The sequence below is a fragment of the Carassius carassius genome, chromosome 47, assembly GCF_963082965.1.
Source record: "Carassius carassius chromosome 47, fCarCar2.1, whole genome shotgun sequence".
Classification (NCBI taxonomy): Eukaryota; Metazoa; Chordata; class Actinopteri; order Cypriniformes; family Cyprinidae; genus Carassius; species Carassius carassius.
This window is the reverse complement of record NC_081801.1, coordinates 7,302,331-7,320,137: the sequence shown is the minus strand read 5'-3', so window position 1 is coordinate 7,320,137 and position 17,807 is coordinate 7,302,331. Positions and strand designations below refer to the sequence as shown.

Here is a 17,807-nt window from a genome sequence, read left to right as displayed (position 1 = left end):
TAACTTTTATCCTGACCTAAAAGGAGTAAATTGGCTACGGATTAGCTCTCAGCGAAAATTATTTTTTACCTCAACAAAGATTGCTTTTTCACTGGTGGACCATTTGTCACAAATCCCAAATGTCATTCAGAAGACAGAAACAGGTTCTTAAATGGGTTAGTTCACCCATAAATGAAAAGTCATGTATCCCCCCCTCATGTCTTTTTGAAACCTGTTTTGAAACAAGTTATACACTCTTAAAAATAAAACTCTCGTGAAGAACTTTAAACATCAACAGAATCTTTCCATTGCACAAAAGGTTCTTTATAGTGGAAAAAGATTATTAAATTGTTTTTACACAAAAAATACTGAAAACCTGTGAAAGCTTTTTTTTAGGGAACTCAGTGGTATCGCTGCAAAAACTCCCATTTTGGAACCTTAATTTTTCAGAGTATAGTACAATGTTTAATCTGCTTTTTTCCATAGAATAAAAGTGAATTGTGACCATGACTGTTTGAAGTGAGATTTCCAATGAGTAAAGGTCATTGCACACTGATTCCAAAATTTTTGCATTTGTGATCCGAAAAATTCGTCATGCACAGAGACCTTGCACACTGAGTCCGATGCATATTAATGGATGCGTTATGGAAAAAAAAGTGAAATATACATAAAAGTACATAAAATTTCATCTTTGGTCTTTATTAAATTAATCTATTAATATGTTGAAATGGGAATAAAAGTTCCTGGTACAATTGTTCTGGGTAGTTTCAGTGGAAACGCGGGTTCTGACAGCAATATCGGAATGTCTGCATTTGTGTTTGCTGTCATTGCTTTTGTATGTGTTTATCAGGAAAACTGTATGCATCTTCAAAATGGCAATTATTTGTATATTTCCACCTCATGGTTCACCAGCCAGGAAAATTAAGATGCATCTCAGACTTTAACTCGACATGTTGTCGAGAATTATTCTGGGTGCTAAATAAACAGGCGGCATGTAATCATTAAAGCCATATTTTTCACCTTGAGTGTATTCAGAATAATTAGCAAATGTTCCGGACTGCGGAAAATCTTTGTGCCAGCTGGTCGTTCTGCAGTCTTTCGTTTGAATGCACTGTAAATTGTTCACAGTGGACTGCCGACTCTCCAGCAACGTCTTAGATTCACTGCTTTATTGCTATGTCTTTTACTTTAAGCCTGTTTCTTAAAATTGACCTTTCATTATTAAGTGGAACACACAGGAATACTGGAGCTCACAGGACACCTACTCATTGCCGTTCTTTTGAATATCAGATGTGACTGTATGACCACCTTGTGCTTCACTTTTGATTTCGTGTTTTTGCTTCGGACTGTGATCATTGTTCAGGTCAACTGCAAACAGTCAAAGAACTACCCAAAAGCCACTGCAGATCTCACAACGGCTGAAATAGAAGCCAGGCCAGTTCCCACCTCCCTTATTCTTGTATTTCCTGTCTGTCTTTATTTTAAGATTCCAGTTTAGTTTATTTTCAGCATTGCTGCATTTTCTTTTTAAAAAAGCCAGTCATGTGCTTGATGTGAGTCTGTTGTTCTTAATAGAGCCTGGTGGCCAAGTGGATAAAGCACTTTTCTCTGTTATTTAAGCAGTATTTATTAGACCGTGAGTATACGGGCAGCAGACATCTGATGCGAAGACTAAGGTCTCCCTTTACATTCTTTTGTGTGTTAGAGTTTTTATGATGGCTGTCGGGACCTGTTTGCTGTGCCCAAAGTGTGCTTATGTGTACTGGAGCGTGTTCATGCTCCCAGTTGCACACACTCTTGCCCCAGGGCTGTGGCATTTCTCTTCCTCTGATGTGTGATTTACCATTTAATTGATTGGGCACTTTGTATGCGAGCTGCTCTTTTAAAAAGCAGATCTCATGAGAGCTGTGTTTCCAGCAGGTACTGCTTTGACAAGAAATTCTGCTCACAGGAGGGAACACGCTCCTGATTAGTGACAAAAGCAGGGGTGCGGAGGTGAGACTCTGTGCCTTTGCACTTCTCTTTTGTCCGTGTTAAACGAGAATGCAGGGATTGGTGGTGTCACTGAAGCGACTGGAGTGTATCATGACTGGGATGGAGATTTCTGAAGCTGTTGTTGAACAGTCTGCCTATTTGACATGAAGAAAATTGTAAAGGTTGTGAGTCAACCAATTGTGTGATTTTGGGGTGGGGCTAACTGTTTGTTTCTGACCAATGGCAGAATATGAGGGATTGTTTATAAAAAAAATAAATAAAAATAAAACATTTTTTGGAACAACATAAGTGAATTAATATAATTATCACCACCAACTGTCCCTTTATAAACTCATTTTATGTTAGTTTGTTTGACTCAATTAAGAATGGCTGATCATTTTGTTTTCTTCCATTATAATTTAATGTAATTGCACTTTACAGTTTTTGAATCACAATAAATTGGCAGGTCATTTTTTTTCGAGCAAATTTGCTGTTCAGTAAAGCCATTGTTAGAATAGTTACCTTTATGATTGCCAGACAGTTAAAAAATCAGTGCGTTTCTTTTATAGTTCACTTCCCTGGTGGGAACTTTCCAGAACGTTAGTAAGAACCCCTTGTGTTGCGGTTACTTTGCCAGGCACCTCCTGACAGATGTCCATTCATCATATTGGCATACTGCAGTAAAAACAAGCTAATTATTTTTGACTTAAAAACATTCTTTCTACCCCTCTGAAGATGAGAGCTCCACCAGCATTGAAACATTCATGGATTGTTCATAATGAATAGCCAGTTTTTAGATTATTCATTGTTGGCTTGATTAATGTGAACACTTCCATCACTCACTGCTCATTCATCAGTACTAAGCAGAAGAGAGGACTGAATTCGGCCATCTTGACTGGTTGAAATTCAGCCATTTCCATTTAAACCACAGATTGAAAATATTCCTATTTGATGGGGATTAGTGGCTTGTAATCAGTTTTAAGACTTTTTAATTAAAGGCTTTTATAGGATGAAGACTTGATGTCATACAGTTACTGGGGGAAAAGTATGTGCACCCTTTATATTTATCTTGATTTCTGCATGAATTCAATTTAAAAGACAAACACATTCTATGTCTTTACTGAACATTTTACAGTGCAGGGTTGGAAAAATGCAAACACTTAGATTTAATAACTTTAAAAGTAATTACCATTTTTTCCTTTAACAGACTTTACGGTTTAAAAAATTCTTAGAATATATTGTATAAATGAACCTCTTGAGGTCGTGCTAAAGCATCTCAATCAGTTTGAGGTCAGGACTCTTCTGTTGAAGTCTTCCTGTTGTTGGTTTACTCTTGTGCTTTGTGTGACTGTCCTTCAGTTGACAGTCAGATGACCTTGCGTTCTCTTATGTCCTGATCAGGGCCGGATTTATGCATAGGCATTCTAGGCATGTTCCTACGCTCGCTCGTCCAGGGAGGCCAAAACACAATGAAGAGAAATGGATTTTTGTTATGCTATGGGCTACCTACAACATTAAATGAGCTAAAACCCCATAATGGATAAAGCAATTAAATATAACAAACAATAGTGTAAAAAAAATTACAAACGATTTCCATGTTTTCCAAAAATGTTTTGCCTATTTTACGATAAGAGGTAAATCCCTCCCTGGTCCTGAAAACTTTGGAATTCTCTTTTCCTTTGACGATAGCAAGGGATTCAGGCCCGGAGTCATAAAAGCAGCCCAAATCCATGATGGCCCCTCCTCTGCTATGCTCTTTTTTTTCTTTTATATAAGTGTCCCTACAAGGCTTTTAGAGACCCCTTTCAGTTTTCGGCAGACCAACAGTTCTCAATCTCAGATGTTCAAAGAATTCTTTTGCTTGAGGTTTGGTACACATCAGGCAATGCTTTTTGTGATTTAGCAAACCCAGAGTTTTAGGGTAGCGCTGAACAACACCACCAATCTCGCCTCACTGACTGAACTCAAGGTTAGTTGAACTCAAGATTACATGAGTAGTCATTAGCCTAGGTGTTCACATACTTTTTCCTCCCTGCAGTGTGAGTTTTTTCACACCATGTTCATTAGACACAAGAAAATGTGTCTCTGTGTGTAATTTTTCAACAGACTGTTGAAGGTCAGATCAAAATTGATAAGAAATAGTTAAATTGAAAGGGTTCACATAATTTTGATGATTTAGATAATTGACAGAAAATTTGTGACCAGCTTGCGTTGTTTGCATGGTCTTAGAGAATTTACTCTAAACAAGCCTCCGTCAATTTTTCTTCCCCCCATAATCCCTCAGTTGCCATCCGGCATCATGCATTCGCTTTACTGCTTTCTTTCAGTTGGTTACTACTACTTTCCCCTTCTTACTCTCAGTAATCAAATCGTTCTTCACCCCACAACACTTAGTTAGTTCTGCATTTTCAGCAGACACCAAGGCGATTCGGCAGGTAAACGACCATGTGTACAGATATAGTGAGCAGCTTTCAGACTCTCTAAAATCCCCTCGAACTCAGTCAGAGATCCTGTGGGAGAAAAGTGTCCTAATGTTCCATACGAATGTCGGGTGAGATTAAAGCTTCCCTGTGGTCCCCAAAACCACTACAGCGCTCCTTTTAATGGAGCTTGAAAAATGCTTCAGACCATGATTTGGAGATCAAATGTGTGGTGTTGTATTTGTTTTTTTAGAGGAACACATTTTTTCTTTTGGCAAGTTAATATGAAGTCCATTCCTCTGTAATTACGAAGATAATAGCTTTTTAGACTCCCATTAGATGTGACATATTGTGTGTGTAGAGAAATCATAAATAAATTCAACTTCTGTTTCCCTGAAGTGCCTTTGGAACGATTGTCCTAAACTCCAGGCTCTCCAGATGCTCCTTCAGAATTAGGGAAACGATAGCCTTTCGTTTAGAGAAGCTAAAGGGAATCATAAATAATGGTTCATTCCAGAAAAACCCAAGCTAATTAGCACAGTGCTGAGTCTCGACTCGTAGGCTGTGCCAGAGTCGTTGCACCTCAGTGTCCCAGAATCCCAGGAGAGTGAGGTAAACTGTGGTGAAGATCAAAGACTCAGGTGTCATCATTTGAATGAAAAAGGCAGTCTGTGCTTTTTCTGGCTATAGGAGAGACATTGACTATCCAGAGTGTTGTGCTGCTGCTCATGCATTTAAATGGCTCTCATAACATACTGAATCTGGCTTGTGCAGTCAGTGTTTGGGGAAAATCTGAGGAGATTGAGGTGATCGTGTCAAAAGCTGAGGAAGACTGATCTACTGACTCACCTCTAATGCTTTCCCTCCCTTTGTGACCTGGAGTGCATATATACTGTGAAGAATATATACAAAGAAAAGGCTGCTGGCTGTAAATCACTTCCACCTAAGGCACCTCCACCATGACTTTTTTCCTCTAAACTGTCAGTCCAAACTCTTTCTGTGGTGAAAACTTACGTTTCTGGCAGTGTCTCTAGATTTCACATAGAGCAGCTGTTACATGGGCTTCTCCGATCACGATCGGCCGATCGTTAATGCGCATCTCGTCAGTAAAGCCGGTTCTCTAATCAGCGGTAAATTCCATCAGGTGCGTGATTTCACATAGAGCAGCTCATAGTAACAGCTGCTCTATGTGAAATCGCGCACCTGAGGGAATTTACCGCTGATTAGAGAACCGGCTTTACTGACAAGATGCGCATTAACGATCAGCCGATCGTGATCGGAGCAGCCCTAGCTATTACTACACAGAGCCGTTGTTAACTGAGAAGATGTGCAAATAAATGCTGAAAATGAACGTGGATTTGCGCAGCTTCTCAGTTAACGATGGCTCCGTGTAGTAACAGCTGCTCTGTGAAATCACGCACCTGATGGAATTAACCGCTGATTAGATAAATGGCTTTACTGACGAGATGCGCATTAACGATCGGCCGATCGTGATCGGAGAACCCCTATAGATCAATAGCTGATAAATGCAATCCTCAATTTGTAATCTTTGCCGTGTGTGTGTAAGGACCCAATAAAAATGTTTGCGAAATAAGTGAAAGGTTAGACCTTGCCGTTTGTCTCCTACTAGCACTCCCACCTTTCACTCACACTCAATTTTCCTCGCTCTCTACCTTTCACTTGGACTTCTTAATAGAGTTCCAAGAGTGGAACAGCAGCAGGTTTTATGCTGTGGGGATTTAGATGCAAACTTTCTCCTTATTAACATGTGCAAATGACTAAGCTCTTTAACTTTGCTGACCTGGCATTCTCAGCTCCTCTCCATAAGGGTGTACTTAGTAGTACTTAAAAGGAAAAGCATCACTATTGCTCATACATTGGTTTATGCACAGTTTATACTATGAAGTATGTGCTCAAATCGTGGCATGCTGTGCTATTACTTTAAGAAATTTTAAGCATGTTATATAATATAACTGTAAATTCATGTTAAAGGTGGCACCCAAGCCATATCTTGTAACCAAAACATCATAGACTTGATGCTGTCCTCGTTTGACTTGGACCTTTAAGCAACACCCTAGAAACCCCATAGCAATGCTCTTCCAGAAAATTTAAAACTATAAACATGCCCGATTATGTGGCTCTAGCAGGCTTGATATTTTAGAGGGCACTTTGTTCCTATCTTTCGAAAACAGAAGAGAGAGACTGGACAGTCGTCCACACTCTCCTTTGGGGTTTATCTAGCCAAATGTTAACCCAAAGCCCCTGAAAAATCAAACTCAACCCTGCGTCAATTATGTAACTCCAGCTAGAGAGTTATCAAATTGAATACATTTGCTTATCTTCCATCTACAGCACCTTTCTTGCCTTGAGCAGCACTATCTTTTACATAAGAGACGTTCCCATGATAGATAGAGAGAAAAAAACACTTTCTAGATTAATTGGGACAAGGTTAAAAATACTTTAGGATGATATTGCGTCCTGGTTCAGTTTAAGCTCTCCAGAGCTGTATTACATGACCTATAGCCCTTAGATTTTGAGCCTGACTTTTGAGTCTGTCGCATTTTCTGTCTAATGATAAAATAGACTTTTTATTTCATTGAGTGTGATGAACTGAGGCCCGCAGATGTGGTTTCAAAGGCGTGAGCTGCAACGTTGATTGACGAAATATCATTTCTGATGGCAATCCAACAGCAGAGGGGATCTCATTTAACAAGACAGACACGTATTGAAGTGATTACGACAGAAGAGAATGGCCAATTATACTTCTGCCAGACCCATATTTTGCTGCGAAACAACCAGCATTTTTTATTGCCGCTATTTCTGGGGTGGAAGGAGTGAAGAGGAGCTATTAGGACCAGGGATAGAAAAGACAAAGGCACTGCTCTGGGGTGCCGTCCACATACATCGTATCAGTGCTTCCTTTCACAAGGAGACATAACACTGATGGCGAAAACCTTTCTAAATTGGATACGGTCCTTGAGACCATTCGAAGCCAGTTGCGGCTCTATTGATTGGAGCAGATGCGCAAATTTCGAAAGCCACCGGGACCAACTTTCATCTCAAATGTGATGTAATTTTGTCTGAAGTAAGCATCCCGATTGGATTTTGCTCATTAAAATGGCAGTTTTCTTTCATGTACCCATCTGAGTTGTGCTTCAGGTCTCACGTGTCTAATCCCTGTTCCTTTGTTGTGTCTCTACAGCTATTGGTGTCCACCCTTCCCATGAGCGGCATCCCTAAACACACGTCTCGTATACCAGGATTTGACTACCAGCCCTTTGAAAGTGCACTAACAAGGAGTGCAAATGCCCCTGCATCTCATGTGACCACTTCTTCCTCGTCTTCCTCCCGTGTGTCTGAAAGGGAACGGGATAGGGATCGGGATCGGGAACGAGACAAGAGGAAGAAGAAACACAAGAGGAGGTCTCGGTCCAGGTCCCGCTCCAGATCCAAATCCAAATCCAAGCACTCTTTGCCCAGTGCCTATCGCACCTTCAGGAGATCCAGGTAATGGCTTGCTGGAAATGTGTTACAACTACCAAGGATTTAAGCTGTTATAAAGAGTTTGTTAATTGCTAATGGCATGTACCTAGGGCTACATTTACTGAAATGTAATTATGTTTTAAAACTGCCTTTTCCACCTTTTTATCCATCCAAAAATGTGTTAATCTAAGTGGCCTTTTGAGTTAAATGTAAAAAGTGGTTTTAGGGCTCAAAAGTTGGAATTAATCATTTGAACATTTCACTTCTTAAACTTAGAAATACAGTTGCAGGTAAAAGTATGTGAACCCTGGGGTTTACTTTGAATTTCCGTATAAATTGGCCAAAATGTGATCTGATCTTCAACTGTGCCACAGACGTGCTTACACAAATGAAACACAAACAGTAAGTAGTTTTTATTGAACACACAGTGTAAACATTCAGTGCAGGCTGGAAAGAGCATGTGAAACATTCCATTTAAAGGGACAGTTCACCAAAAAAATTTCTCACTTGCTCCTCCCTCAAGTCTGTTTGACATTTTTCTTCTGCACAAAATATTTTTTTTTAAATGTTGATAACCGAGCATTGACTTTCATTATATGGACAAAAATATATATATATTTTAGGTTCCTCAGAAAAACTAAAATCATACAGGTTTGGAACAATATTAGGGTTGGACAATTCAATTTCTTTGAACTCTTTAAATTTAGGGTCTGTGTGCACCAATTGATTCCTGTAATTGCAGCTCAGATAGGAAAATCAGGTAGTAGTGACTTAGTTGAAGAAATACTTTTAATGATTAGTATATGCAGAAATCAATAGCAGTAGTCCAAAGGTTAACTTACTTTATCCTACTGTACATCTGGGGAGGGTAGCTTGTCAAACGTTTTGTTCCCAGAAATTGAGGCAAAGATGCAATACCCCACCTCTAAACTTTTGTTCACCCCTCCGCCACCCTTGTTTTTTAATTTATCCTATTTATTGGAAGTCAAGGATTATTTGTCATTATCGGCTGTTGAAGTTCCAGTAATTACAGTCCCCTCATCATGCCCACCCTGACACGCCCTAATATAATTTCTGGAGATTAAATCATTTTGGTGGCAGCATTTAAATCACTTACAGCATGTAAAAGGCCCCTCTTTCTTCTCTCTCTCTCTCTCCCTCCCTCCTTGGCAAACTTGCCAAACAAGGGCAAAAAGTCTGTCTAGGTGAAATATCGGGAGGAGTAAAATTGCTTCCTCTAAAAAAAAAAAACAAAAAAAAAAAATTATATATATATATATATATATATATATATATATATATATATATATATATATATATATATATATATATATATATATATATATAAATCTGACAAACTGTAGAATAATCTTATGTCTGTGCAAGAGAAAGATTGAGATGAGTTTTGGGCAGAAGCTCTTCTTATACTACTACTAATCTAGTTTGGCTGATACTCTGTAGATACCGCCTTGGCTTTAGCCATGTTCTCCATCTATCCCTGGTGGTTTTCTTATTCCTCTGTTATTGAACTGCAGTTCATCCGCTTATTTCATAGGCTTTTTGCACTGCTGCGCAGACTGCAGTGTCTGCATTAAGATGCCAATCCCATCTTCGTCTAATCCAGATGTCTCACCTCCAAGTTAATTTCTCATCGGGTACAGCCCCATCATGGCCTTTCCAGTGTTGCCCTTTCCCATTAGTTCTCAGGTGACCTGAGTTAATGAGTGCCTGAAGTGTCACTACACCTTTGTTCACACACCCTGTCTGTCTTCCCCTTCCACAACCATGCCCTTAGTAGACATGGACACGTACGTTTCTCTAGCCAGACATGTGCCCCTGTGGTTTTGACCTTGTTTCCTGATTGCTGTCGAGTGGAGGAGGGCCTTTAGACCACCAGTGTTTGTTTTCCAGCAAGTCAGCTCATGTTTGGACCGAATCCTGGTCAAGTGTGTCTGAGTATTGTCACTTCAATAGAGGAAATGCATGTTAAAGTGTTCAGCTTTCACCTTTTGTACTCTCCCCTAGTAATTGCTGTTCTTAGCGAGCTGATTTTGAGAGGAATTTAATAAAGTATTTGTAATGTATTCTAAAGAAAATAGAGGTAAAGTACATGCCAAGTTTTCAAATACTAGGAAGCAGGATTTAGAGTTTTTAGATTTTAGATCTGTTTGTACTTATAAGCTTATAGGTATTATATTTTCAGCCACTTCAGGCCAAAGCACTCAATCTACAGACTCAATTCAAACCTTTTGACTTAACTTTGACTTGACTTAAATTGATCAAATATTTAACATTTCAAATCTCACCAAAATAATTTGCATACTGAATCTCCTTCTAGGTTGTTGCAGTGAAATCAGTAATATTACGATATTACAGTAATATTACAATTTAAAACCGCTGTTTTCTAATTGAGTATGTTTTAAAATGTCTTCACTGTAACACGGTTCTTCAGAAATCATTCTAATATGCTGATTTTGTGATCAAGAAACAACTAGGTAACTTTATAAAGGAACATTAGTAAGTTGTATTAATCAAACTTCGCCATAATCCTGAGCCTGTTGGTTTTTATTATAGCCTTCATTAATAACAAGCCCATATCTCAGTCTGTGAGTCCGACAGTGAACATTAAATTAGTAATCCTAGGGCCAGAAGTGACTATAAAGCACCTGCATTGACATCAAACATGACCAGTGTTGTGCCTGTAATTTTTGTTACCGCTAATAATGCCGGTGTCAGAATTTAAACCTACTCACTCATTTTTATTTGCTGTCTCCTGACACCTGACATCTCTTCAACACCAGGGACCAAGCCACACATTTACTTTTAATGAGAGTATCTGTCCAATGTAGAAGAAAAAAGACCGAAAGAAAAAATGAAATTTACACTGGACACAATTCTAATAAATGGATGCAAATGTATTATGGTGGGGAAAAAATACTTTACTGTTCATCAAATAATAACTTTGACAGCCCTGCAGCAGATTATTACTGATTAGATTTAATATCTATTTTTCTTTCTTCTTCCTGTCTGTATAAATATATATATTTTTCTAACTCTGCCTGTTCCTGACCCCTCACCTTTTCACTTCTCTACTTGTTTGAAGTGTGTGTGTGTGTGTGTGTGTGTGTGTGTGTGTGTGTGTGCATACAAGAGATTTTAATTCACATTATCCTTTTGTGTCTGTATATACACGTATGTAAGATTACATTTCAACTCTTAATAACAGCCCATCCATTTTGTTACTGGAATATGTTCGTCTACATTACAAGCAATTTCCAGGCTTCACTGAGGCTCATATGTACTGTTATTGAACATTAAAAGTGTAATGTAGTCGTGGCCTGTATTGAATTAAACGCATAACTCTTATTACAATGAAGTGTAAATTATTTTAAAAAATAAAGTTGTGCAGCACAAGGTTTGGTTTTTTTTACTCAGAATTTTATTTGTCAAATTTGCACCGTCATATACTGCAGTGCTTGCTGTCAGAGAAACCTATAAATGTGCCAGTTGCTGCTTCATTTACAACTGTAACTACTGTCACTCTTGACATTTATGATTCGCTGTTTGAGATCCACTCAGGTCTAGTGTCATTCCCAGACGGCCTGCACTGGAGAACAGTGATCACTGATTCGCCCAAATTTTTGAGCTCCATGACATTTCTTCAAGGTCTTTGCAATGTTTACAGTAATGTCTGCTGAGTATGGCATATAAGTCTAGGACTATCAAAAAAAATATGATTCCTCATGACAGCTATTTCAGTGATTTATGCCAGATACTGGCATGATACTTTGTTCTGTTTTTATTCACCAAAAATTATTAAAAGTTGCAGCGTGTTTAATTATCATCAATTTAACAATAAAAGCGCAAAGCATTAACTAATATAATTTTTTTTTCCTGGTATTAATGTAATCCACACTTCTAGGTATTTTTTTATTATTAAATAGAAACTATTTCATAAAGTAACATTTTAAATTGTTTACAATAATTGCCTTTCCTCAAGGTTCAAGAGCTCAACTGCTTTTTTAGAACTTTCTCTATCGGTCAAAAAAGTATTGAAGAGGTAATGGAGAGCAAAGAGCAAAGGACCATCATCAGCTGACAGTTAATTTAACAGCATCAAGAAGTCTCCTGTGGGTTTAATTTCTAGTGCTAAGTTGACCATGCTTCTTTCTTTTCAATCTCTTTTTCTCTCTCCTCTCTCAGGTCTGAGTCTCGTTCCCCCAGCCGCAGAGACAGACAAGCTCGCCCTTCAGACAGAAAGCGTGATGAGAGGGAGAAGGAGAGCTATGGTCCAAGCACCTACCGCTTTGGCAGCAACCCAGTGCTTGGCAGGAAGCGCTCCAGATCAAGGTGGGGTGGCACTTAGGCTATCAGGGCTTGTTGTGGATTTTTCTTGCTTTGTGACAAAAAAAAGCTAAATATTGTAATCAAAATTTATTTTCTAAATGTATTTTATACACTGTGTTTTAAGTTTAATTTTTTTTTTTATTCAGTAAGAAATTAATACTTTAGCAAAGATGCATTAAATTGAAACGTTACATTAGATTATACTAGGTCTGCACGATTGACAAAAATCATAATTGTCGATTATTCCCTTGAAACTGTAATTGCGATGATTAATTACGATCATCACAATTTACATTGAATGATGTTTATACCATTGTTTGATGCAACTGCATTTTTATATGAAAATAAACAAGCTGAAAAACTTTCTTTTCTATAGTATTAAGCCTCAAGTGTTAACTATACATCAGTTTGGTTTCTTCTTTAAATGATAAAAATGTAAAAATATGAATGCTATTATAATGTTATACTAAAATTAAAATAATGGGAAAACCCTTAAGATAACATGTAGAAATTAAAAAACACATCTTAAGCACACAGAATAACATAAGTGGGACTTTGAACGATCAATTGCTGCTTTGAACGATTGCGTAATTGTGGCATTCACAATTGTAATTGCAATTAGAAATTTGGTTAATTGTGCAGCCCTATATTGTACTAATATTTAACAGTACTCCTGTTTTTACTGTTTTTGGTCGAATATAAGCAGCTTTTGTTAGCATAGGAGATTGAAATACATTATTTAAAAAAACAAGTATCAGTCCCAAACTTTTGAACAGTAGTGTACATATACAAAATCTTTCCAAAATATTTTTTTATATACAGTGGGAATAGAAAAGAATCACTCCCCATTTTGTTGCTTTGCGGCCTGAAAGGAAGATGGACACAGTTCTTGTTTTATTCAGCTGTATTTACTTTGTGCAGCTTATAACAGCCAAGTGAAAGATAGAACACCAACATGTCAGAAATAAAAATAAAAAACGGAATCACTGAGTTGGAAAAAGGATCACCTCCTTGTGTCAGTGTTTTGTTGATCTACATTTTGCTTTAATTACAGCCTTTAGTCTGTTGGGATGTATATCTACTAACTTTGCACATCTAGACTTTTGATATTTGCCCACTCTTCTTTGCAAAACTGCTCGAGTTCAGTTAAATTTGATGGTGAGCATTTGTGGACCGCAGTCTTCGAGTAATTCCACAGATTTTCATTCGGGTTTAAGTCTGGGCTCTGATCAGGCCATGCAACCACTGCATGCTCAGTTTTGCTGTGTGCTTTGGGTCATTGTCATGTTGGGAGGCAAACCTTCTTCCCATTGACAACTTTCTGGCAGAGGGCAGCAGATTTTCCTCAAGAATTTCACTGTATTTTGCCCCATTCATTGTTCCTTTTATTCTTACAAGTGCTCCAGTCCCTGCTGCAGAGAAACAGCCCCATAACAGGATATTACCACCTCCATGTTTTACTGGAGGAATGCTGTTACTTGGATGGAGAGCTGTATTGGATTTCCGTTAGACATCGTTTGGTGTTGAGGCCAAATAATTCCATTTTCGTCTCATCTGCCCCTGAATCTTCAATGTTTGTTTTTGCAAAGCTCAGTTGTGGCCTTTCTTGAGGAGTGGCTTTTTTCTTCAACCCTCCCATACAAGCTACATTTGTGGAGAATTTTTGATATTGTCAGATGCGCACAATGACCACTCTTTGTCATAAATTCCTGCAACTGGTTCAGAGTTGTTGTAGGCCTCTCGAGTACCTTCTCTGACCAGTTTCCACCTGGCTCTTTCATCTAGTTTGGAGAAACGTCCTGATCCAGGGAGGTCTGTGTTGTACCAAATACCTTCCACTTCTTAATAATAGAATTCACTGTGATTCTAAAGGCATTGATGAAGCCTTTTTGTATTCATCTCCTGACTTGTGCTAGAGGTCCTGGACATCTTGTTCAGATACATGGCATCGTGGATTCTATCAAATACCAACAGATAAAAAAGTCAACACCTGACTGTCTGTTAGAAATCGTATATTTATAAGAAAAAAACTCCGAGCTGTCATCTTGGAAATAATTAGGTTGCAATAATGGGTGCCAATGTGAACTAGATAAAAACATTTATTTCATAATGAGATTTTCCCCCCACTTTCAGTTGTTTTACTTCAATGATAGGTTAGAATCTTCTTTGCTCATATTGACCAAGGGTATTAGTGAAGGGCATATATATATATATATATATATATATATATATATATATATATATATATATATATATATATATATATATATATATATATATATATATATATATATATATATATATATATATTAGGGGTGTAACGGTACGCAAAAATCACGGTTCGGTACGTACCTCGGTTTTAAAGTCACGGTTCGGTTCATTTTCGGTACAGTAAGGGAAAGAAATGCAAACATTAAACTGCAGGTTAGGGCTGAAACGATTCCTCGAGTAACTCGATTACAAAAAATGATCGAGGCAAATTCCTCTGCCTCTAAGCCTCTTTTAATTTATTTTAAATCTCACGTCAGGTTCTTTCGCAATGATTTTTTTAATGTGACACAACGTCGTTTACATCACCCACAAAGCGGAAGGAGACAAGCGCTGCGCTGAGATCGCATACTGCAAGAAGTCAGTAGTGTTTTGATTTGTGGGTGTGGGCAAACGTAAAGAGAACGTCGTGGCGTGTGTCCAATGCAAGATAGAGCTGGCATACCACAACTAGGGCCCTATGATTTCTGCGATGCAGAAAACGCAGAGGGAATCGCGGAATCCAATCATAAAAACGGAATTTACAGTTTAACGCGGAATGGCACGGAATTTCAAAATGAATTAATCAAATAGGTCATTGCACTTACATCAAATCACTATATGGACTAATATCTGTTAATATTAAGCCGGAACAGTCTATTTAAATATGAATCCTGCATGTTCTGCGTGTCTCTGTTAATGAATGGCGCTGAAGTTCCTTCCTTTATTAACACACACTGAAGCGTGCTTGACGCTCCGGTGATTTCAGCATCTGCTGTCTCACTAAATAAGACGTGAACACATGAACAACATATCCAGAACTGCGCTGACGGTCACTTCATGAGCATTTGACCATTTGATTTGAGTAAAACTAGCGTCACATCACGTACACAGAACTGTAAAGGTATGCAAACCTGTCAAAATAAAAGTCCTGTTAAAGACTGTTGTTCAGCAGAATGTACATAGCCTACTACTAAGAAAAAAATCCAACATTATTTTTTTAAGGTTTAATCCACACAACATTTCTTCCATTTTTTTATATTTAATAGTAAATCCCCTTTGTTTACCAAAAAGTTGTTAATTTTCAATAATTAAGATAAATTAATGTTTTATGTGTTTAATGTGCATCTCAGAAAATGCTTTATTTAAAATCCCAACTGAATGACACTTAAATGCTCTTAATTCATCTGTCAACTTTATTGTCATTGTTCACAGTTCAAGTACAGACTTAAATTTTTATTTTTGATGTATGCATTGCATTCTATGCATTTAAAAAGTAAAAATATTTTTTTTTCTAAAAAAGGAAACTTAGTTGTTAATTTCAAGAGACCCAGGAGTCCTATTTTCTCTTGCATAATTAATATTGCACTTTAATTAAGCAAAAACACATTTATCCGATTACTCGATTAATTGATGAATAAACTTTTTTTTTACAATTGGTTTACACTTTTATAAAATACTTTTTAATAAAATATATATAAAATAAAAAAAGAATAAGAAATAAAATACTGCTGCAAAGTTCTCCACTAAATAAAATACTCTGTCTCAAACCAATATCATATAATAAAATATAATGGAAAAATATAAATAACTATGATTACAGTGCAGCATTACCAATCCCAGCTTGTAGGCCTGCTCATATTTAAAAAATATATAAAACTTTTCCAAAGTGTAAAGTGCAGCATCAACAGTTTCAGTTTTTAGACCTGCTCAGATTTCGTTATTGCGTTGGATTGATCGGAATTAAGAGCAAAGGTCTGTTTAAATGCCTACGGGAGCTGCGTTTGAATTACAATCGTTTTTTTCCTAGTTGTAGTGATGTTCACACCCACGTGATGCCTTTTGAAAACCTTTGCGGGTGACACACTGGCATATTGCACCTGTCAAACATAGTCAAATTTTGCCGTCAATACTGTTGACGGTGTCCTTTATCAGTAGGCTTTATATTTATGCTCAACATGAAGTATAGACACTGTTGTCGTGATGACAAGACCCTGGTCTGTCGGCGCCTCGGAGGCCTCCCTCTATGTCACCTACAGTAGCAGCAGCACGCCAGCGCCGCGTCAGGCTTGATTCTGGTGTGTAAAGACACAGAAAACTCGAAGCAGCCGTCACGCAGCCAGTGTGTCACCGGCCTTAGAATCAGCTGCAGGGCAGGATTTGCGCTGAACGCGGAGACTTCCACCACTTAATATGTTCGTTTGGAAACATGAAAATGTACCTATGTTCCGCACACAAAATATTGCATTCGGTCATTCGGTACACACATGCACCGTACCGAAAGCCCTGTACCAAAACGGTCCAGTACGAATACACATACCGTTACACCCCTAATATATATATATATATATATATATATATATATATATATATAACGACAGCTGGATGAACATGTATTTGTATTAACAGCAGCTGTGATATGGCCTCATTTTAAACCCTCTGGCTGTATATCATCACAAGGAGCTGATTGTCAGCATGCATGCTGCTGTTCACAGTGGGTAAAAAGTGTTTACCTGGTGTTTCCCCAGAGTCTGTACCAAGCATGATTTTTTTCCTTCACTGTAATCCTTCTATTGAAGTCATGTAAGACTCCAATCCATGACACAGCTATCATCACCCTTCACTCTCTCTCATTTCCTCTACCTTCCCATTATTTTCTTACCAACACCTATAAGGTGCTAAAGTACCACAGAAAGAGGTGGTCATTGTGACTTCTCAGATCTCACCCACCTTTTATGTCATTAGTTTTTATCTGAGCGGCCCATTCTCTCCAGTACTCTTTAAAGCTTAGCTGAGATGCGTCTCCATATTCTGCTGCAGAGGAGGTTGCAGAAAGCAAAAGCAAGCTTTTTACACATCTCCTACAAATGAAAAAAAAAGTTTGGTATCTTTCTTTACACCCTCGACTCTTTCTGGTTTGAACCGAGGAAAAAATTGAGAGCGAGAGATAGATGGTTAGATCACTTACAGGGTTTTAGTGTGGTTTGGTTTGTCAGAGTGATGATAGAAGCGTCTCAGATGCAGAACCTCGCTTATATGTGAACAGAGGAAGATTGAGTGCCTGTCTTGGACCAGGCAGCAGCTGTTGTCTTGGAAATATAGCAAAAGTATATATATATATATATATTAGCATCTGTTACGGAAGTAAAATATTTGTTCTCTCCATAGGAAAATATGTTTTAACAAAATATGTAAATCTTTCAATACCGAAAAGCCATGAGCTCTGAGGTTAAGTGATGGTATGCTTCTGTAAAAACCATTCTGTAAGTCACAGTGAGTCACTGCTTTATATTTTAAAAAATAAATATTTGTATAGCATACTTCTTTGTAAATAACTACACTATTATTCTGAAGAGA

At 37.8% G+C, this 17,807-nt stretch overlaps 1 protein-coding gene across 2 annotated transcripts in view; it reads left to right on the top strand.

The window, feature by feature from the left end:
* The window catches only part of LOC132130319 (splicing factor, suppressor of white-apricot homolog), an 88,291-nt gene that overhangs the window by 57,436 nt on the left and 13,048 nt on the right, over window positions 1-17,807 (top strand). For both annotated transcript variants that reach the window (XM_059542003.1, XM_059542004.1), the window contains exons 14-15: window positions 7,576-7,880; window positions 12,060-12,206. In XM_059542003.1, coding sequence (XP_059397986.1) covers window positions 7,576-7,880; window positions 12,060-12,206 — 452 coding nt within the window. The remainder of the gene's footprint in view (window positions 1-7,575; window positions 7,881-12,059; window positions 12,207-17,807) is intronic.